This window comes from Syzygium oleosum, unplaced genomic scaffold (assembly GCF_021117445.2).
Source record: "Syzygium oleosum isolate NSW1041296 unplaced genomic scaffold, Sole_v2.1 Sole_v2.09, whole genome shotgun sequence".
Classification (NCBI taxonomy): Eukaryota; Viridiplantae; Streptophyta; class Magnoliopsida; order Myrtales; family Myrtaceae; genus Syzygium; species Syzygium oleosum.
The window spans coordinates 8,926,104-8,949,262 of NW_026607493.1; the positions used below are offsets into that span (position 1 = coordinate 8,926,104).

Consider the following 23,159-nt stretch of genomic DNA (forward strand, 5'->3'; position numbering starts at 1 on the left):
CACTCAGCTCTTTCAGTCCTCACTCAGCCACGAAGTCGGCTTACCACCACCACCCCCTTCCTCCACCCCTGCCGATGCCGCCTTTCGACTGCTTGCGACGACTCGAAGCAACACCACCCGTCATGGTTACCGCCATTGGCAGTTATCACCCATCATGTCAGGTGGAAATCGTACATTTTAGAATCCATAAAATGCGCGTCGAGACGTTGTTTACTCTCTTATTTTGCAAAAACAAATTGCTTCTAGCTTTACCCCTTTTCTTGCCCCCCAACAATATCTGCATAAAAGCTGCTAACTGGCTCAGAACTACACACATGATCATGGGCCTGGCCATTCACGGGCCCGCCCAGACTCGGCCCGGCCCACAACGGCCCGAAGGCACTTTGGGCCGGGCTTATACAAGTGCCTATTAGCTATAAGGCCGGCCTGGCCTAGCCATTAATTACCTCAACTAAGTGCTACTGCTACATAATCTTGAGGTATTGTTATTCATGGCAGAATTCTATCTTTCCTTGCTAAAAAATACGGATTATTTTTTTTTCGCATCGGTAAATCTTAATAAGTCCCGTAAGTGTTAAAAAAACTTGTTGCTAGAAATAATTGACCGGTGACTTGTTAGTAACTTACAAGTACTTTGATGAAATTACCAACTTATTTTGATAGTTTGCGAATCATCAATTCTAGTTTGCCGACTTCTATTTGTACAAATTTCTTATGTTTGGAATTTGCCAACTCTTATATGAAAATTAGCGATAGAGTGACTTATCAGCATTTGTCAGACTAAATAACCAATTAGTTTTTGAGTTACTTATTGTCATTTGAGTTACTTACAGATGTTCAGTTGTTTTTGTTATTTTACCGACTGTTTAATTGAGCTTTCAACTTTTATTTGCCCTGTTTAACAACTCATCAAGATTTACTAACCCTTCTTAGAGATTACTAACCTAAATTGGCATGACTCCACCAACTTTTCTTTAATTTAATCACTACATAGCAGAGGGTTATCAACTCTTATTTGAGTTACTTATCAATGTTTATTTGGTAATTTATTTTTGCTAAATTTCAATTACATTACGTAACTACATTTGAAATTTACCGACTCTTTTATGAAATTACCAAATCTTTAAAAAGAAAGAAAAAAGCCATTCCAGCGCAAGTGTGCTTCGTACTTTGTGAAACTTTTTTTTTAGACTTAGTTTTGAAACAAAGATATCTTTCAGGTTAAATATTTTTCCTTTCCAGAAAACAATATCACTACAAAACAGACATTTTGTTTGAAATACACAACAGTCAAAATCTGTATTCCGTGGTTCATGCAAAGTTTATGGTGGAGGCTGCAAAGAAGAAGACAGGAACTGCATGTGCTCCCCCATTGTCATTGACTTTCATTAACCGGGTCATCCTGTCGACCCGATATTCATTCCATTTCTTATTGGTTGATACAAGAAAGTCCCACTCGTTATAGACATCTATTTATAACTAATACCCCTTTAGATGGATCACACAGTAACTTTTTCTGAGTTCACTTCTTCGTTGTCAACAGCAACAACACTGTCTTCACTGCCTTTGTACTTATACCACCTAGCGCACATGATGAAGTAACCTAAATTCAAGCCCAACAGTGCAGCAACCAAGTAATAGAAATAATCCAACTGCGCCTTGTTCAGATCTTGAGCCAACCATCCACCATTCCCCTCTCCTCCACCAGTGGTCTGGTGAACAATGGATATGAGAAAGCTGCTCAAGTAACTCGACCCGGCGAAGCCCAGAAAGGTGAAGGACCCACCGATGCTTCTCATATTCTCTGGGAACTGCTTGTAGTAAAATTCCACAAGACCAATCACTGTGAATGCTTCGGATATGCCCACAAGTGTCAGCTGAGGCACTAACCATAGCCCTGACATAGAGGAAATTGCACCTCTTCTTGGGTCAAATCCAATGGGCTTTGCAAGAGCCGAAGTTCTCCTGTTTCCTTCGACAACGCCGGACACAATCATCGTGACAATGGCTAGAGCCATGCCGATGCCCATCTTCTGAAGTATTGTGATACCACCTTCTTTGCCGGTGATTTTCCTTAGCCATGGGACTAGGACTCTGTCGTAGAAGGGGATCCAGATAGTTAGGCCAAACATGGAGAAAATGATGTAGGTCGCGGCCGGGATCTTGAAGTTTGTGTTTCCGAGTTGCCGGTCGGATTGAAGTGCTTGGAAAACGACATATGTCTGCTGCTGGATCATAGCGATGTTGTACACCACGGCCGATGCCCAAATGGGGAGGATTCTCATCACACACTTCAACTCTTCCACTTGTTGAATACTGCAGAGACGCCATGGATGGACTGCTGATCCGTCTTGGTTGATTTGGTCCTCTGGGGTGATGATAGCGGCTTTATCGAGGAATCTACATAAAACGTCAAACACCATTCCTTGTCAATAAACATCGGAAATTCAGAACTTGACGTGCCATTTGTGTATCTTGTGAGACTCCAATCCAAGCATATTTTTGGACTAAATGTTAAACACAAGCTACCATACATCCTCTTTCTTTATGTAAATATTTGAGAGGTTATATCATCTTCAATTATCAACTTTTGCATGCTCAAATTTTATGGCCTGAAACACAGTCCACGAGGTTTAACCTTAATTGTTTAAGTGTATCATCCTGGCATCCTGAGTGAGCTGAGCAGCTCATGGGGTCAGGCTTGGGTCAAGGCAGGACGAACTCGGGTTTGCAACATTGTCAAGTGGCAATATTTTCCTACTGATTGAACGACGTACGTCATCAATTTTTTCTTTTGGTGCTACCTCAACCTATTAAACTAGGGCCTACAGAGTCACTATGCACGAGAGCTAATCAACTATCGGATGTTAACCTCTCTTTGTTTGCATGTTCACTGCCCGCTGGTCAAAGATCGTGTTAGAATGATCGGCAGGTTTGTCGGACATAGCAAATTGTCAAGGCCTCGATAAGGTTTATGTGGTGTAGTGATTAATCTCTGCCGAAGAGCAATCATTTGGCATTTAGTATTCTCCGAATAACCGGAAGGAGAGGTTGTCTCTCTGATTTCTGTTAGGTAAGATGTCAAAACTCTAGCTGACAATTGAGGGTTGTTCTGACTTTTCTAGTAGACAATGATCCAAGTGAGGACAGAATGTAAGTTAATGTAAGAACAATCTAATGTGCAATTTATACCCTGTTTCATATGCATACCAGAAAGATTCAGATAATAATTGAATCAGCTGCAGCGTATGCCAACTTTAAACAATAATTGATTTAGCTGCAAGGTATCCACTGTCCAAGTTCAAACAAAATGACGATCCAATTAAAAGTGTCTAAGCGATGACCAATTCAACTGGATCAAAATTTTGTTCCAATTTTAGGCTTCTTTTCTCCTTGTTAAACATTGGGACAGCGATTGGATCATCTCAAGCAGCATGCTCCTCTCATTTGGCTTCTAGATAGTAATTCTCAAGCCTCAGTGATCAACATGTAGATGTAGAATACTTTGCAAGCTTGTAGTAAACGCTACTAAGGTATGTAGAAAAGCGTAGCTAAAGGAAATCTGCAGGAAATCCAGGAAGATTACCCGAATTGATTAGTGTGGGGGAGCCTGGAATTCATAGAGCTGTAGGGAATGTAATGAAAAAGGGAGAGACATGGTTCAGATTGAGAATGTAACTTCAACTTCCTCTTCTTGATCGAAGACACTATCACCCGCAACAAGCTCGTCATGGGGCTACCATCTGGTTTTACTTTCACAAAAATTCTTGAACCCGTGAAGAAGAGTAGCAGTGAAAAGAACATAAGAAATGCGGGAATGGCTAACCCCCAAGCCCAACTCACGTCGGTCTGCACGTAAACGATGACGGTCAACGACATCATCACGGCAAAAGTGAAGGTGAAATAGTACCAATTGAAGAAGCTGGTAGTTCCCATCCTTCCGGATTCTGTAGTGGGATCGAACTGATCAGCACCAAATGCTAGATTACATGGTCTAATACCAGCACCACCAATCACTAGCAGACCAAACCCACTTAGTAAGAAAGCCATTTGCCACGCATTAGCACCAGGGCATGTACTGCCCTTCTCTGATCCACAGTAGAGGGGATGCAACTTTGGAACTGCAGCCGTTAGAGCAAGTGCAAGCAATCCCTTCGAAAATAAGGTAAAAAGTACGTCAGATTCTGATTATTCTTCTGTTGGAATTTTTCCTGTATGGTGTTCATGAGCAGAGAGGGCATATTCTTTTTATCTCGGGTTACTCTAGTGCGCAGAGGAGACTGGGGTATCGACGATAGTAAAAGATGTGTTAAAACGAGTTAAATAATGCTGATGTAGCTTGACATCGAACTTAATGCGTATTTGCTACCTAAGAAGAGCGAATCATATAGACGTAGAGATGCTTGCATGTGTGGAAAAGAGAAATAGCAACATTACCAGAACTGAGGAAATGGTGGCAAACACTAGCGTCTTGTAGCGCCCGAAGTAACTATCACAGAGGAAAGCTCCGAGCAACGTGGCCAAGTTGGTGGTGCCATTGAAAATGTTGATGAGATTAGTAGCAGTGATGCTCTTCATGTTGAAGACGGTAGTTAGATAGACCAATAGGTTGGCCAAGGTTCCGATCGTCCCGAGCTTCTCAAATGTCTCGTTTCCTGCGCTCGTATCAGATTAGAACCTCCTAATTCTGAAAATTTCGCAGGGCAATGCATGAATAAAACAGAACTCACTAGTTATTCTCGCGTACCTATGACAAAAGGCATGGCTTTCCATCCGCTGTAGTGAACTTTATCGGTCTCATCGGTTGCGACGCTCTTCTCCTCCTTCTGTTCCATTGTTTCAACCTTTACAACTCCTTCGTTGCGGTGTCCAAGTTCGTCACTGGAAAAGCTAAATTATATACGTCTCAGGATTGGCATACCGTCTTTGTAGACGAACAAGACTGTTCTTCTTTTCGTTTCGTTTTGACTAGTAAACCACGTGGTCATAAGATGCTGACTAGCTGACATGATTATAGAAAGTTTTTTTAGTCTAAAGCGCGGCTGTAAAACGTTCTACCTGTCGTGTGTTTGTATGTGATACTGAAATTTAAGATCCTTGAAACCACGCAATCATTCTGAATAACTCCAATGCTAGTCCTGTGGAGGATGGTGGGTAGTGATTGTCACGATTCTGATTCTATACTCAGCACATCAATATCTCTTAAGAATAAACGGTAACTAGGAGTTAACAAGTCACCTTCTTCGGACTCGGTCAGAAAATGACCACTCATGATAACCGCAGGAAATATTTCATTGAGCCTGCACGCCGTGACAAGCCAAGGTCCCCACAAGGAAAAAGAAACACATTGTGAAACTGGTGTCAGGAAACTAAATTGCTGAGCTCGTGCTGAATCATTGCCCAAGTAAACCTAGGACACCGACACCCAGGAATCGAAACATTAGAGTGTGAACCTAGGGAAGCAAAAGTATGATACTCCGCACAAACAACCAACTACTCTCTACCGCAACACCAAAAATCTTTCCATGAATCAAATTTTGGCATAGCCCACAGACAACTCTTACCTGCTTCCTGACAACTACAGAAATGCTTAGATACAGCAATAAATCATCAATTGTCAGTTCAGATATACAGGTAAATTGAGAATTTCTTTCAAAGATTTTACATATGCATTGACTAGCCTTCACTGACTGCGGAGAAACTTAAAACCCGACCCAGACCATCCACTCTGTTGCAGCCAAAACCCACCAAATCGAGCTCATCGAACACAAAAGCTGGCAACGGTTCTCCAAAGCTTGTGCTTTAGGCTTAAGATTTAGTACAAGCCCACAAGGCGCACTTTGATCATCGGAAGAGCTGATAGTTGACACGTGCCTTTTCCTTCAACATTTGAAATAAGAGGACCACTCCGTGGGCATGTAAAAAGGAAGATCGCAAACCATTTCAATTATACCACGACAGACTGTCCAGTAAGAGCATCATGCAGACGCAATGAACCATCTTTCATCAAGTTAAGACTCAAGCTCTTGAATCTCTCCCTTGAATATTGCCGAGACGCCTTTCGCCAATCCGTTCCAGTTTTCATCATAGCAGCAAACTCTTCATAGCTGATACGCCCGTCCTGGAAAGAGTTTGACAGAAATTAATGCAATTCAAAGATGCTGCACATGCAAGAACAAGCTAAAAGAGATCGCGGTCACTAAGGTAAATTTAAAGTTCTGGCATTTTGCTTTCCTGATAGCCACTTGAAGTTCCTGTGTGTTTTGATTCTCTTAAATGTCCTGCTAATTCGAAATCTCCAATCATTCCAAAGAGTATCTACTTTCTTCATCATTAAACTCTCGTTCAGACTAGAGTGATGTTTTGGGTGAAAATAACAAAATGTGTGAAAATCCGCCCCCCCCCCCCCCCCCTCCTCGGTGATGGTGATGGTGATGGTGATGGTGATGGTGATGGTGATGGTGATGGCGATGGCGATGGCGATGAAAGGAAAAGGCCAATGAAAGGAAAGCCACTATACTTTGTTCTAGTTATAACTAGACAATATGGCCACATCATCAAAAAAATAAAGGATTTATGTGTTTCAATTCAAACCTTGTCTGTGTCAACTTCCCGCATGATCTCATTCACGACATCATCATCCATTTCACCAGATTCATCTGTCAAAGCTTTGCTCAACTCCCCTAATTCAATGTATCCACTGTCATCCTTGTCAAAGAACATAAAAGCTCGGCGAAGATGCTCATCATTCTCCATCCTCTGCAGGTGAATGGTCACTGCAGCAAACTCTCCATAATCCAGCACTCCATTACCATCAACATCGGCCTAAAACAAACAATCAAAAGAGAGTCAGTCGAACCCCGGAAATCTCCTCATCTATCTTACAGAGAGAAGAAATTTTAGTACTTACTAATGTTTCTCAGCCTTTTGTCTTCTACGTCAGCTTATACGATTCTAGCAATGATGGAATCAGGTCTTTTTTTGGGGGGTGGGGGAAGGAGAAAAATGATTCAATCCTTACTAATTAAAAGACATTAAAGGTCATGTCAAAAAGAAATTCATCACATATATCACGAGAAAAGTCGGTCCAATGAAAATTTTGATGACTTAACAATTGCCAAGTGAAAATTACGTTATCAACTTAATATTTATCCATGCGCTAGAGCACCACATCAAATAATTCATCTCTCAATTCCCGGCCAAACACAACCTCTCCACTGCTTAAAACCACTTCAGTGCTATCAGTAAACTCTGGTACTTCTTATTCTCTAATCATAGCTGATGACAAGTCAATGTGAGCTAAAACCTCAATCAGACAGAAAAAGCTGATGTTACTTGTCATGCTTCGCTAAATGGTCTCAGAATCAGATATCAACGGTCTAAGATATGGCAATGTAGGTGCTGGGCAAGAATTATAAGTTTGGGCGAGAAGGCAGACTCCTGGTATGTGAAACAATATAACAATCGCTTCTTAGGTGTTGGCAGCATGGTGGCATGAAAACTTGCTCAGGAGTGTGCTTGATTGCCAAGAAAAAATTATGAAAAAGAGAAAATCCTCCTCTTTTATCTAAATTTAAGAACAGAGTTATTCAAGATGACTCTAGAGAGGATTCATTAACAAACATCTCGGAAAAATGGAATAATATTTGCAAGCAACGCAACACTAAAGGTAAAACAATTTCCATTAATCGGCATTAACCAAATATAATTACCACTTCCATCAGCATCTTGATCTCTGGTTCTGCCAACTGCGAACCAACCTTCTGAAGCCCAGCCTTCAGTTCTGTATACGTTACCTTGCCATCGCTATCAGTGTCCATCAGTGTAAACATCTCTCTGATTACTTCTACCTCTTCTATGGATAAATGTTCTGCAATTACCTGCAAGTTCAAAGCATTAAAAAGATTAATCGATGTAATCTATAGCTTTTTGCTGCAGAAGACAGAGGGAGTGGGAACAGGCAGTGATTTAATGTGAATAAAACCAAATTCTTACTCGCAGGGCTTTTTTCTTGAACCTATTCATCACAGAGAACTGCTTGAGCCTTGTCCTCACTATATCTCCTAGTGGGACATTTGAAGCTTTCTTGGCATTCTGAATCCAGGGATGTTCTAGCAAAAAGGAAAAATTATAATAAGTCTAAGCTCCTTGAAAAGCAGACCTTTTGTCACAAACTCAAAAGCAGTACAAGAAAGTGTGGGGCTACGTGACAAGCACAGAAAACATCCTGCATGGAATATAACAAGACTACAGGCGTATAAAGGAGAAAACAGGGATCGTACGCATTCTAAAGATGGCCAACAAAGCCCTCGTCCAAGACAGACAGAAAAGCAACCTCAGACTTGCCTATTAAGCTCTTAAAATCATGTCATGCACAGACACAACCTTAAAGGGAGAATCTATCAAGCTAATTTGCTTAGTAGGAAAAGAAAATGGCACTAGTGGTAGTATTTGGCCTTAAATTAGGCTTATAATCTGCATAAATAAATAATTTCTTTAGTTCCTTCATTCCCAACAAAAGCAAGCAAATAGCCAGATGCAAGTGAGAATCATAGTCCCAAGGCCCAAAGGTTCTCTTCCAACAAAAGTGACATAGACAAGTCAATCTTTGCTCCCTCTCATATTCTACCAGAAAAAAACTACCTGCAAAACTAGCACTCCACCTTATATGATCAAATTAGACAATTCATTTTTTTGCCACCTGAATAGGACTTACCAAGCACCTCCCGAGCAGTTAATCTTTTTCGGGGATCAGGTTCCAACATTTGGCGGACAAGATTCTTTGCAGTATCTGAAACCTGAGGCCATGGCTCCCTCTTAAAATCAATATTTCCCCTTAAAATAGCAAGAGCAACACCCTGCTCCGTTTCTACAAGGAAGTTTTAAACAGCAACTTTACTTTAATCTTGTGTTCAATTGCTATTCTCTCTAATTCGAAGAATTCACATAAAAAATCAATAAGTCTCTCATCAAAGGAAGAAAGGGACAAGATTACCTGCCCAAAAAGGAGGAACCCCGCATAACAAAATGTAAAGAATTACACCAGCGCTCCACACATCAACCTCAGGCCCATAGTTCCGCTTCAAAACCTCAGGTGCCATGTAATATGGACTCCCTACAATTTCTGAAAATCGCTCACCTGAAATCAATCGCAATCCAACTTCAGCTCTAGAGCGGAAATAATCTCATATTTTCACCGATTAAAATTGGAATAAGCTCACAACTCATTATCTATCCAAAACCCAGTTTCATCTTTTCGGCCAAATAACCAGCATACCAGGCTTAAAGAATACTGACAGGCCAAAATCAATGGCCTTGAGTGCGGAATTCTCCTTCTTGTTTGCAAACAGAAAATTCTCGGGCTTCAGGTCCCTATGCATCACTCCATTCGTGTGACACATTCTCACAACTTCGGCTATGGTCCTTGCGACACTGGCAGCCGCTCTTTCGCTGTAATGCCCCCTCGCAACAATTCTATCAAACAGTTCGCCTCCCTCGCACAGCTCCATCACCAAATGCACATTATCATTGTCCTCATAAGTTGCCTTAAGCTTCACTATATTCGGGTGCTCAGGTAGTGTAGACATGATAGCAACCTACATTTTGATGATGAAAAGCACAATCTTACCCGAGATATATGCGACGAAACATTCAAAGCCAAGACACTATGAACACAAGAGAAAACAGGATAATGTGAAAACATTAAGGACACACTAACGACACTATCTAAACCCAGATTATATTTTCTCAATATGAGACAACAGAACAGAAACACTCCAAAATCCAGGTGGGAAAAAGGGAAAACCCAGATACACAAGCCAAAAAATTGTTACAGAAAGAGGTTTTGAACAAACAAAGAACCCGAAATTCGACGAAATTAGTTTATGCAAGATACAATCAAGCATGCAATCAACAGATCAACTTGAGCCGAATAAACAAGGAAAGAACAAGAGCATATGAACTCGCCAGTTCCATACTGGCATGCAGTCCAACTAGTAGAACTTGCAGCTACTCACGAAAATCAAGAAAAGCACTCCCTACAACCAAACAAAGAAATATTCACAACCAAAAGCAGAAAAAAAATTAGAAAGAATAGAACAGAAAAACAAAATCTTTCCCAACTCTCGAATTCAAGAGGAGAAGTTCCCAAGCCAGGAAAATAAAATGAAAAGGGAAGCAAAAAGGGGAATATCTGTCCGAAAAAAAAGAGCCGAAATTGAAACCGAAACACGGACCTCGCGCCTAACATCCTCAACATCAACGGCAGTCCTGAGCTTCCTCTTGGAGATAGATTTGCAGGCGAGAGCTTCTCGGGTCTCTCTGTCCGTGCACAGGTACGTTATCCCGAACTCGCCGCGGCCGAGCTCGCGGCCGAGCGTGTACTTGTCGCCGATCCGGGTCCGGTGGCTCAGCGGGATCACGTCCTTCAGTACCCGGATCGGCGCGGGCGAGCGGACCGGGTCCTCCGCGTACGGGTTGGGCTTCCTCTCCTTGCTCTTCTTCTTGTGGTGCTTGCTATTGGACTCCTCCGTTGACTCCGGCCTCACGCACGCGTTGCAGTTGCCCATGTCGACTCCTCCGTCTCGTCACCGAGAAAGAGAGAGACAGAGAGTTCCGAGCTGAAAATGGGCGTCCTCGACGCTGGTTTTCTTGATCTTGGGCGGCCGAAAACGGTGCCCTTTTGGGATGCGGAGGCGGAGGCGGCGGTGGGGGCGACGGCGGTTCTTGGGAGCGGCGGCGGGGCTGGTGGCGGTGGTGGTGGCGGTGGTGGTGGTTGGTCGTTGGAAGAAGTAAGAGAGCAGAGGGAGAGAGAGAGAGAGAGAGAGAGAGAGAAGAGAGAGGGAGAACGCGGGTTCAGTTGAGAAAAACGAGCAGTCGTTTTATTCTCTTCTTTCAAAAAAAAAAATTGGGGATTATTTATTTATGCTTGTGTTTAATTTTATTTAAAGGCGTAATTTATAGGTGGGATTATTGGGATAAAAAAGAAATTAGCGATTAGCGAAGGAGGATTGACTCGGGCAAATCTCCAATGGGTCACTTAGTGAGTCATCATATTGGTTGTTGAGCGGTCCACTCCACCTCATCTATGGTTTGACTTTCTTCTTTTTGCACATTGAATACATTGGCCAATAAAAAGAAACAATTTTACCCACCCAAAAAAAAATAAGCACATAAAAATGAGGAAAAAAATAACAAAAAGGGGTTAATTCTATAAAAAAAAAATATCGACTTTACTTTGAGTGATAATTTTAACATGAACTTTTTTTTGGTTTCATAAAATATCGTCAACTTTCACTCAAATCCCAAATCTGGTCCGAACAACTTAAAAATTTCACATCACAGGGGCCGGATTTGGGACTCGAGTAAAAGTTGGTGTTTTTTAATTGAGACAAAAAAAACTCGGACCAAAATTGTTACTCAAAGTAAAATTTGTGTTTTTTTTGGAATTAGAACCAGTAAAAAGGGTATATTATCTCTGTCTCTTGACAGACCAAAATATGTTTTTCAATCTCAAACTTTTCAATGCATTACTAAGTTCGCATGACTAGATTTGTACGCAGTTCAATCCGAATAATAATAAGGGCATCCCGCCGTTATCAGAGCTCGATTTCACAAATTCAACCCGTGCTTCACCAAGTACTAATCAGAAAATGATTTAGCCTAATATTTTTTTAAATATGATTGCTTATTTACGTGGGCTTATTTTCTGATTGAATAGGGAAAGAGGATTTGGGTACAATGAGTTGATAAATAGGTCAAAAAGCATTCCACCCTTTTTAACTTTTATCGTGGAAGCCAGATTAAAAAGGGGGGAAATAAACAAAGCAAAATAAAATTTATCTGTGGGAATTGAACGGTATTTATGTCAGTTTCTTTTTTCTTTTTTTCCCAACAATTTTTATTTGCATCGGGGTTTGTCGCCAATGTTGACCGTTGACTGTTGACCGCGACAGATTTTCCCGTGGGTACAAAACGAACGAAACAACTGCGGAAGAAGAAGAAGAAGAGCATCCCGGTATCTACTCGCGAAGGGAAGGGGCATTTTTGGTAATTTAACCGTCCATCCATTTCTGCTGACGTGGAATTTTGTTTGGTTTGGCATTTGGGGTGTGTGCGCGCGTGCGTGGAACATGGAAACCACGGTGTTCCTTCATCTTGAATTTCGACATTCAATTCTTGCCAAAAGCAAACTTCGCCAAAAAGGTTACATTACAACCGAATCTGGAGACATAGCATCATGCGATGGCGCGTTTACCCTCTTGAATAAGGAGCAAAACCCGATAGCATATCCGTGCAGATACCTTCACCGCCAAATCAATGAAATTCGACAACTACGTGATGGAAATTCATGAAATAATTATGCGAATCTTCAATATCGAGCACCCTCGATCGTAGGTCTCGTGTGAACGCACGGATCTGATGGTGTATGCGGCCATGTCGAACCTTCTTAATGGACATAGATTAGGCTTTAATGCCGATAATCTGTCCCATATGTTTGGTTTTCAATGTTTCAACGTGCAAACGGATTGTTGGGGTTGAAGCGGACGGGTCAAGTTGACGTTGACTTTTGTCAACCACTTCCCAACAACGATTGACTTTCTCTCCTCTTGTCGAATACATACAAAAAGCTAAAAATAATAATAATAGAACTTGGTGATTGGTAAATGTGGATTGTTGCTTGGAAGGATAGCTTTCGTCCCTTTCAATTTGACTAGCTTGCCAATTTTTTTCTTACCAAAAAAAGAGGGCGAATTTTTTTTCTTACCATAATAACAATTTTCACCTTTAAATATATGAAATATAGATGCTCTAAGGACATGACACATTCGACATCAAACGAGAGCCGGATCTCAAACCCTAAAAGAATCGAGGCAAAAAAAGTAAAGATCACTCGTTAACAATTTTCAATGCACATCAAAAGACACCAAAGATTGAAAATTTATTATCTCTTCAGTATGTCATCGCGAAAACACAAGTTTCAAAATATTATATTTTTTGATTGATTAGGTGTCTTGAGAACATTTTTTAACAAAATCCTTATAACACGGGGTTAATAGGAGAATTAATTGCTTACGTGTTTTTGTTTCATACAAAATCAAATTCACCCCCGATAACTATTGCTACTAGGAAATCATACATAAATGCTATCGATATTTCGACGAAAAAAAAAATGTTATCGGTATGCCTTTTCTATGGTGCCATCGCCATCGAAGCAATACAATGTTGAATCTCAAAACATTGAAGAATGTTCATCTTGGTGCTAGTAGACGAGAGTTGCATTTGCAACAAAAGGAAATTAATTCTTTTAATAGATGAGAGAAGAAGATTAGGGAACGTCGGGGGTTGTGGGAAGAATGAATTAGAACTTGTGGATCCTTTCAATATGCAAAATCCTTTATGGGGAAAATAACCAAAAAAAGTCTTAAATTTATTGGACTTTCACCAATTCAATTTTAAATATTTTAATTTGATCAATTTAATTATTAAACATTTAAATAATTGGAAAATCAAGTATTTCCAACCAATTTTGGCACTGACATGGACATCGGCCATCTACGTGGCATGGTTTGATACTGATATGAAAATTTTTTAAAATTTTTTTCTTTTTTTTTTCTTTCATTTTGGCTAGCAAGGGATCACCGATGACCCTACCGGCCAATGGGTGAAGGTGCTCGCCCATCGCCGGCCACAATGAAAAGAAAAAGGAAAAGAAAAGAAAAATTCAATTAAAAAAAATTTACAAAAATTGTTTACACCAGTGCCGATTGTGCCACGTGGGATAATCGGCATTTACGTCAGCAATTTCCAAACAAAATTATCCGGAATGACTCAATTGGCAAATTCTTAAAAGGTGTAGGACTAAATTGACCAAATTGAATGGTTTAAGACCGAATTGGTACAAATACAATAAATTTATCACTGTTTTGGTAATTTTCCCTATTTTTATACATATAACAATTATTTTTTATATCAACAGGATGTCGGGAACTTTTTGAGCGCCCAACTAATCTTTATCGGGTGTGACAGTCCTCCCAATCCACATACATCGAACGTTTTCGGGGGCATATCGATCTGTGCTCCTGGGAGACACCACCCGAACCAGTTCCTGCTGTTCAGTGCACGTAAGAAATTGGGTAGGTCGAAGTGGAAGAAAATAAACCGGTCAACTGGAATGTTGACATTTCGTTGTTGGACCACCAGGTGCCAACACGGCAGCCCTCTATCCTTGACCGTTTCTCATCCACGCTAATGTTGCTTGTCCCAATTGCTCTCTTCCCAACAGCACTTTAGATGAATGTTAACCTGTCCTAATCATCATCTTCCCTCCGATGTCCCAGCGATCTTCATCGTTCATATTTCAGTCAAATAGAACATGGATGGTCAAAAGCATAATGAATAAAATTACATTTACGATACTTGTCAGGTATTTATTTGAAGAATAGAGAGGTCGGTCGATTGTGAATTGTTATCGTTTGCCCGGAACAAAAGGCCAACCGTTTTTGTCGAACGCGCCAAATTGAAGATACGGCCTTTCATAAGAAAAATATATTGTTAGACATCGATCGATCCATTTAAGGTAAAAAAAAGTCACGAGACTACATCATTGTGCATATTAGATGTGTTTTGTGCTTGTTTAGATGGTATCGATCAAGCTAAGTTTTCTTAATCGAACGGGTTATAACTCGTGAATGAACAGGCGAGGACTTGGTCGATGAGGTAGAAAGCCAAAAATGTCCAAAAAACTCAGCCACGAGAAATTTCCTCTGTCGATGTCATACATAAATGATTGCTTTTTATACCGGAAAGACTTGACCATATTGTTGTTGCTATAAGCTAAGTCTTCCATCATTCTCCATCGAGTTCCCACCTCTGTACCTTCGTCACAAAGCATCAAGATTGACCACTCCATTGGGGTCATCAATGGACGACCTAATTATCTTCCACATGAGAAACACAAGTCAAGTGATAGAGAGATATACGAGCCAATGATGTCGAGGCCCTCGCTGGTGACCGGTGGAGGGAACAGGGGAAAAAGGAAAAGAAAAATTTAGAAAATTAAAAAATTACAAAAATTGTTTGTGTCAGCAATAATTAGACCGCCACGTCAATTATTTTTTACCAAAGTTAGCAGGAAAGATTAATTTGGCAAATCGTCAAAAAATTTATGACTAAATTAACAAATCATCGAAATGTTTATGACTAAATTGATACAATTAAAAAGTTTAGAACTGAATTGGGTGCCGCACAATAAGTTTAGGATTTTGCGGATAATTTTCCCCATAATCACGATCTCTTCCTTTTCTGTCCCTCTTGGTGACAGATGATAAGATAAGCACTCAAATTTTGGATGACCTTTTCAATTTTTACGCCATCTGAAATGATCATACCGGCATTATTACATTGCATTATATCAAACTTCGGTTATAATGCAGAAGTAATCGAATTATTACGAGCAATAACACTTCTTTTCTTTTCACATGGGGAGAGGGCAACCGTGGGTGTTAATCACTTAAAGCGGATGAAGCCATGACAAAACTGATCCTTGGAATAATTGGTATTGCTTTGCGTGTTGTGGACAAGACCATTCTACCTATAATTGCCAAGTTCAAATCGTGTTCCGGGCGATAATCTATTTTCCTTTTCTTCTTCTTCTTCTCTTTTGGCATATTGTGGAATCATTTTCATGGCGAAATCCCAACTTAAGTATATTAAATTAAGGCCATGAAGAACCTTATTAATATCGTGAATTGAGTGAGACACAAGTCATAAGCTAATTGAATAATCCGGATATATAGTTATAGTTGGACTCGATCATGATACATAGATAATTGTAAGTGTGTCGAAATCACACTCAAAAGGATAAAATTGTCTAAAAAGTTATAAACCTATTATACAACGGTCAATTAAGTCCTTAAACCTTTTAATTGTGCAAATTTAGTCCTAAACCTTTTGACAACTTGCCAATTTAGTTATAAGCCTTCAATTGTGTCAATTTAGTCCTAAAACTCTTAATAATCTAATAATTTAGTCATAGATCATTTAATGATTTGTCAATTTAGTCTTTTTGGCCAATTTTGACTAGAAGTCATTAGTGTTGTAGTCTAGTCAGTGTCGGCTGTCTTACGTGGCATAACTACACTGATGCGGACAATTTTTGCCAATTTTCTCTTCTTTTTCTTTCTTTTTACTTTTCCCCTTTTTTCTCTCCACCGACCGTTGCCAGGCCTTGTTGATGGCCGATGACCAACCTTAGGCGAGGGACGCCTGGGCCTGACCTAGCGAGGTGGCCCATGCCTTCCTAGGCGAGAGTGACTCTCGCCAGGGGGCGGTGAAAGTGGCCCTCGCCTGAGGTTGGCGATCTCCACCAGCCATCGACGAGGCCCGGCGATGACATGCGGAGTGGAAAAACTGTAAAAAAAGAGAAAAGAAAAAGAAAAGAAGAAAAGGAAAAAAAAGAAAAAATTCAGAAAATTAAAATAAGAATTGTCTATGTCAGAGCCGGCCAAGCGCTTATTAGACCACCACATCAGCGATTTCCTAAATTAGCAAATTGTTAAAATGTTTAGAACTAAATTATCACAATTGAAAAGTTTAATATTGAACCTGGTCACAGTACAATAGATTTAGAACTTTTGTCAATCCCTCATGTTATATTTCGGCACTCGTCCGGTAAAGGAACTTCTCTGTATTTCATGCCCTAAGTCAATTAGGAATCAAGAATCTAAGTATTAGGCTCCATGCATAGGCAATCCCAAACCATACCGGCTCATCCACTTCTTTACAATGATTTCCGAACTGTGGTGCAAGTATTGTGAAAGCGCAACTCAATCAAAAGAACTTCAAATTAAAGAAAAGAATACTCAATATTGTACACTAAGAATGATCTACAAAATCAGTATGCTAAATTACACGTGACCCTCTCCTCGATGATCACTAATGTCATCCACTAGTTCCACACAATCATTTGCAATCTACCATACTATCTAGATACTAATTTCGTACGCCCAATCTTAATATTCGATAGAGGGAGAGAGAGAGAGATTCTTGGGCAAATGGAATGATGAGAAGAGCTCATAACATTGCCACCTTTTACGTGGAGGACTTTATGCCCTGGCAATGCATGCATGCAATCATATTGTTTCAGCTGAAAAAGAGAAAAGCCCCCGCCAACTTGACACCATCATTGTGTTTTTCTTGATTGATGCGTGGCCAGATACCATGTGCCCTCCTCTCGCTCCTCCTCCTACTCCTTCCCCCTTGCATCAAAAGCGGCACCCGCGAACCTTTTTCTCCTTCTTTTCGGTGTCGTTTGAATACTAAAAGCGCCCGTCATTTCTACCAACCCTACCTCATCCCCAGCAACAGTTGCCTAGCCTTTTTCCCTCCACTTTTTCCTATCCATCGCACCGTGTGTTTCATCACCTAACAACATCGGTCAAGTCCTCGTTGCAATTAGCATATTTGGGCATGACCATGCCGGTTGATTGATTTTGCGAAAGCATAGTGTTTTTAAGATAGTTTGTAAGCATCGCCGAGGCGTGTTGATGGGTAGCGGATCTATCAAATATGTGTTTTGCATGCTTTTTGATGTGTACACTTGGCTATTGATTTCATGCCGTGTATGTCATTGTAATTTAGCAACAATGTAAGAAGTCGATCGATCTAATCATATTAATCAGACTCGAAAATGGATTTAATACAATCTCATGATGGTCCTGAGGTGCTGTACAATTATTGGGCTATTGTTTTGGTATGATTGACAAGCAAGGAATTAATGTGGCCATGTGACTGGGAAGTGTAATTGATTGTCAATTCTTATTATATACCACAAACAAAATAAAGTAAGCTTTCATCTTCTTCATTAAGTTTCTTGATTTATGCAATTTTATATTCTCCGGTGACAAGCCAGTGCATGTAGCTTCATGGAAGACATCATCATTGGGCTAGAAGAAGCTTTGAGCCCAACAAGCCCAAAGGTCAATTCATCGTTAAGTTGTTAAGATCAAGCGCATAAACACAACGAAATAGAGAGTAAAGACGAGAAAGAGAAATTAACACACAAAGTTTATTCTAGTTCACCTTTAAATTAGGGTTATATCCAATAAAGGATTCCACTATAATTAACATCTCACACTTATCTATTACAATTTTCAATTATAAGAGAAATAGATTATATATAGACAACATCTATTCAGGGTTCAAACTGAAAATACTAATAAAATACGGACCCAAACTATAAATGCCAATGTACCATCTTGTTGATGGAGAGTACAAACCACACGACAACACAAGTCACCCCGACACTCAAAAACAAGCAATTGAAGTTGTCTACTGGGTTTGGAACATACTGTGTCTCAACCCATCTCGCATGCACGCGCGTAACTAGATGCTTGCCCTACTTGATTTTGATTCTCGAAAGGAAGAAAATCATCGACATGCCTATCGTAACAAAAAAATCGGACTACTATTTTCTTAGATCATAGCAAACTCATTTACCTTCGCGACCACGTAACGCAACAAGTTTGCACACATTACATCTAATCATTAATACGCCATAAAATTTCTCTATCTAACATCATATGTGTTGTTCGGGTACAACCTATGCAAAACCGTATCTTTTCTGTAGGACGAACAGAATAAGAATCCCTAAAAAGGCTTGTAAAGTTCACTACTTTCCCTCGCGCAAACTACTCTATGGGGCTCGAAGGTCCGAACTTAGCCGGGTTCATACCATACGATTGGTGCATCATAAATTATTCGGGTAATCGAGTCTCTACGCTCGAGCGGCCGAATCATCAATCAGAAAAAGGAAGATGACCATTTTTCTTGATCCTACAATGGTATCGGGCCGAACACCGACCCATTTTGATAATTCAAGGCCCAAACAGAACCCACGGTCGTCGTCGTCTTACTGGGCCCCACATGGGCCATATGAGCTGGACACGTGGCTCTTTCTTTGAGGCGGTAGCACCCCTGAACATTCCCGGAAGGATCTTTTGCTTGAAGAACAAGAATCGAAACGTCTTTTTATTTTAAGTTTGAGGCCGTCCCTTGGTCCACGTCGACAGCTACTCCCACCCCGGGTGAGCAATTCTCCGGTGCGGCGTCTCTCCGAATCCTCCCCCACGCTCGCAAGATCGCAGCCGTCGGATGCCCCCAAGCGGTCAACGGCTGTGCGCTCAAGAGATGGGTGCGGGCGGCTAGGAAGCACCGACGCTCTTCGGGGCCTCCGTGTCGTGTCGGACACATATCAGACGTGTCGGACACTGACACTCGTCCGACACTCTTTTTTATTATTTATTAATTTGTGAATTTTAATAAAATTAATTTGATTGAAATAATCATACAAATGATAATTTATTACGTATATATAAAAATATATATTAAATATACAATGTGTCCCAACGTGTCAAATTTTTCTATTTTTTGAGAAACGACATGTCTGCATGTCGTGTTTTGTCGTGTCGCATGTCGCATGTCGATGCTACTTAGGCGGGCGGGGAGCTAGGCGGCCTTGTCAAACGAAATGGCAAATATTATAGGCCCCTGGTTTGACCGGGCGAGGAAATGAAATATACGTAAAAATTTATTGAATAAATTAGGTGCAAAAAAAGGCGAAATAGCTTTTGATTGATTGGCTTTGTTGTCGGAAGACGCGTGAAGGATTAGGGGTGCTTAGTTTCTAAGAAGCTCCTTTAACCCTTTGATTATTTAGATTTGATTAAATTAATCATGGTATGTTACTATTGCTGAAAAGGACTATCCCGAAAAATATATACTAAAATAGAGAATGGAAAATGGAGTCTTCTTTTGACGAGAAGCTAGAGAAATGTGTTGATTTTGGTTTCTCTTGTACCTAGACAGTAGAGTGGGCATCATTCATAATAATAATAATAAAAGAAAAGAGGAAAAAAAATTGGTGCGTTTGAGTTTATTGACATTTTTTTAGAAAAAGTAAAAGCCTATTTGCTCTCTCTGCACCCTATAGTTTGTGCCCCGATTGGCCATCTCATCCTCCACCGATCCAACCCTCCCGTCCATCGGGGAAGTTGGATCACGGTGGATCTGGCGAGCAAATAAGGAGTTTTGCAAGGAACATCCAAAGCGTCCTTAATGGACCTAAAAGGCGAGTCATATCTGGCTCATCGAACATATCAATATTGTTTTATGATGCACATGTGTCTCGTCAATAAAGTTTGAAAAGCTTATTCAATTATTTTATGTATTTGCTTAATTAAATTTTCCTATAAAGTGATTAGCCCGTGTCCACTTCATCACGGGAACTTTTACATAAAATACCAACCAAAGCATCTTTTTTTACAATAGAATTAGTGCGGTAGTCCGGTGACAAAAATGTGCACTAACTTCTTTCCATGTAACAAGGGTTTTGAATATAAGCGCAGACTTGCGAGGTGAATTCTGGTCAAAGAGCATCGAAATCAAGTAAGCTTTCATTTTCTTCATTAAATTGGTAATTTATGCAACACTATATTCTCCGATGCATGTAGCTTCATGGAAGACGTCATCATTGGGCTAGAAGAAGCTTAGAGCCCAACAAGCCCAAAGGTCAAATGATCATCGAGTCACCCTCACATACTCAAAAAACAAGCAAATGAAAGTTGTGTTGATATCTCTGCAAATTGATGATCATGAGAACGTTGGATTTAGATGCACACCATAAGCCATTACAAATTGAGTGTGAGGTCCTAGCGTATGCTCATCACTGAATTTGATGATCAGCAACTGATCATTTAGGATGGTAGATCTGTTCTTAAGGGATAAGAGCGTGCATTTATCTGCAGACTGTACTTTGTTATTTGCTTTTTGGCTTTTCTTTATTCTGCAATTATTTGGGATTTGCTAGGCTTAAAAGCTTTCGATGTACCTCTCAAGTATTATTTTGATATATGATAGGCAACTAAAAAGAAAACTTGTGTTCTGGGTTTGGAACACACTGTGTCTCAATCCATCTTGCATGCATGCATAGTCTTGACAAAAATACGTGACTACTATTCTCTTGGATCATAGTAAACTCATTTACCTTCGTGATCACGTAACGCAACAAGTTTGCTAACATTACATCTAATCATTAATACGGCATAAATTTTCTCTAACTAACATCATATGTGTTGTTTGGGTACATTTTATGCAAAATCGTATCTATTTCTATAGGACGAACAAAATAAGAATACTTAAAAAAGGCTCGTAAAGTTCACTACTTTCCTTTGCGCGAGCTACTCTATGGGGCTCAAAGGTTCGAACTTAACCGGGTTCATGACATTTGTTTGGTGTATCATAAGTTTTTCAGGTAATTAAGTCTCTACGCTGACGCTGCCGAATCATCAATCAGAAAAGAAGATGACCATTTTTCTTGATCCTACAATGGTATCGGGATCCGATCCAAAAAAATAAAAAACAATGGTATCGGGCCAAATGCCGACCCATTTTGATAACTCAAGGCCCAAACAGAACCCACGGTCACGGCCTAACTGGGCCCCACGTGGGCCAGATCAGCTGGGCACGTGGCTCTTCCTTGAGGCGGTAGCACCCCCGAACATTCCCGGAAAGATCTTTTGCTTGAAGAACAAGAATCGAAAGGTCTTCTTATTTTGAGGCCGTCCCTTGGTCCACGTCGACAGCTACTCCTCAGTCCTCCCCGGGGTAGCAATTCCCCGGTGCGGCGTCCCTCTGAATCCTCCCCAAGGCTCGCAAGATCGCAGCCGTCGGATGCCGCGATAAGGTCAACGGCGGTGCGCTCAAGAGATGGGTGCGGGCGGGGGCCTGGGCGGCCTGGTCAAACGAAATGGCAAATATTATAGGCCCCAGATTTGACCGGGCGAGGAAAAGGAAATATACGTAAAAATTTATTGAATAAATTAGGTGCAAAAAGAGGCGAAATGAAGTGTTTCGTGGAGGGCATGGAAAAGAGTTGATCATGCTTTTGATTGACTGGCTTTGTTGTCGGAAGACGCGTGAAGGATTGAGGGGTGCTTAGTTTCTAGGGAGCTCTTTTAACCCTTGATTATTTAGATTTTGATTAAATTAATCATAACGTGGTACGATTCGAGAAAAGGACTATCCCAAAAAATATATATTAAAATAGAGAGTGGAAAATGGAGTTTTCTTTTGACTAGAAGCTAGTGAAATGGGTTGATTTTGGTCTCTCTTGTACCTAGACAGCAAAGTGTAAATAATTCGTAACAAGAAAAGAGGAAAAAGATTGATCTGTGGAATTGTTTGAATTTTTTTTAGAAAAAGCAAAGGCCTATTTGCTCTCTCTGCACCTTGCGGTTTGTGCCCCGATTGGCCATCTCGTCCTCCACCAATCTGACCCTTCCGTCCTTCGGGGGAGTTGGATCATGGTGGATCTAGCGAGCAAATAAAGAGGTTCGCATAGCACATCCAAAGCGTCCTTAATGGACCTAAAAGGCGAGTCATATTTGGCCTACTGAACATATCAATATTGTTTTGTGATGCACTGTTCCTTTTCATTAATCATGTGCACATGTGTCTCATCAATAAAGTTCGAAAAGCTTCTTCAATTATTCTGTGTATTTGCTGAATTAATTTTTCCTATAAAGCGATAAAATGAGTGCAGTAGTCCAGTGATAAAAATGCGCACTAACTTCTTTCCATGTGATAAGAAGTTTGAATATAAGTGTAAACTTGTAAAGTGTGGTGAACTTTGGTAAAAAAGTATAAAAATGTCGTGAAAATTTGGTGGTAATACTCATGAACTCTTGTTAAGCTGATTACTTTATATATATATATATACACACAAGTATACATATATTTTCCGTTTTCAAAATGGAAAGATCCGCAGAAAATCTAGTAAAATAACCGACGAAGAGGGAAAAAAATGGATAGAGTCGTTGACCACGCGCGAATCTTCCGGAAAAATCCGATCCTCCGACTAAAGGGACCTGCCCGTACGGGCTGCTCCACGGGGGCTGCTCATGCGGCTCTCCCGCACCGGATCATCGCCGCCCCCCCACCCCCCGGGCCGATCACGTGCGAGCCGTGACCGCGGCCCACGTGTCGCTCGGTCGCCGCAGGTGGTCGCGCGAGCCCCGTGCACCCGAAAAGTAGGGTTAAACATAAAGCCCCCGTCGATATAAAAACAACGCAAGAAAAAGAGAGAAAAAGAGAGACCCCCG

The 23,159-nt window shown here is 40.7% G+C and overlaps 2 protein-coding genes across 2 annotated transcripts; both read right to left on the reverse strand.

The window, feature by feature from the left end:
• Nucleotides 1–1,383: 1,383 nt before the first annotated feature.
• On the reverse strand, nucleotides 1,384–5,023 carry LOC115692530 (protein NRT1/ PTR FAMILY 2.9-like). The gene is made up of 4 exons (XM_030619409.2): nucleotides 4,748–5,023; nucleotides 4,438–4,655; nucleotides 3,587–4,152; nucleotides 1,384–2,400 (listed from the first exon to the last, which is right to left on the reverse strand). Exons 1-4 carry the CDS (start codon nucleotides 4,833–4,835, stop codon nucleotides 1,500–1,502), a joined length of 1,773 nt encoding a protein of 590 aa, XP_030475269.1. The 5' UTR covers nucleotides 4,836–5,023; the 3' UTR covers nucleotides 1,384–1,499.
• Nucleotides 5,024–5,501: 478 nt separating this feature from the next.
• Nucleotides 5,502–10,837, reverse strand: LOC115692536 (calcium-dependent protein kinase 10-like). Its single transcript, XM_030619422.2, has 8 exons — nucleotides 10,236–10,837; nucleotides 9,278–9,596; nucleotides 8,996–9,139; nucleotides 8,717–8,869; nucleotides 7,996–8,111; nucleotides 7,713–7,880; nucleotides 6,595–6,825; nucleotides 5,502–6,121 (listed from the first exon to the last, which is right to left on the reverse strand). The coding sequence occupies exons 1-8, from the start codon at nucleotides 10,566–10,568 to the stop codon at nucleotides 5,948–5,950; spliced, it is 1,638 nt and encodes a 545-aa protein (XP_030475282.1). The 5' UTR covers nucleotides 10,569–10,837; the 3' UTR covers nucleotides 5,502–5,947.
• Between the last annotated feature and the right edge of the window lie 12,322 nt (nucleotides 10,838–23,159).

Excerpts from the sequence above, each read along its gene's own strand:
- LOC115692530 (XM_030619409.2), bottom strand. The coding sequence starts at position 4,835 with ATGGAACAGAAGGAGGAGAAGAGCGTCGCAACCGATGAGACCGATAAA. Across the intron at positions 4,656-4,747 it reads AGCCATGCCTTTTGTCATAG|GAAACGAGACATTTGAGAAG; the intron begins GTACGCGAGAAT and ends ATACGAGCGCAG. Across the intron at positions 4,153-4,437 it reads CCACCATTTCCTCAGTTCTG|GGATTGCTTGCACTTGCTCT; the intron begins GTAATGTTGCTA and ends TTATTTTCGAAG.
- LOC115692536 (XM_030619422.2), bottom strand. The coding sequence starts at position 10,568 with ATGGGCAACTGCAACGCGTGCGTGAGGCCGGAGTCAACGGAGGAGTCC. Across the intron at positions 6,826-7,712 it reads TCAAGATGCTGATGGAAGTG|GCCGATGTTGATGGTAATGG; the intron begins GTAATTATATTT and ends TGTTTGTTTTAG. Across the intron at positions 6,122-6,594 it reads GGGAAGTTGACACAGACAAG|GACGGGCGTATCAGCTATGA; the intron begins GTTTGAATTGAA and ends AACTCTTTCCAG.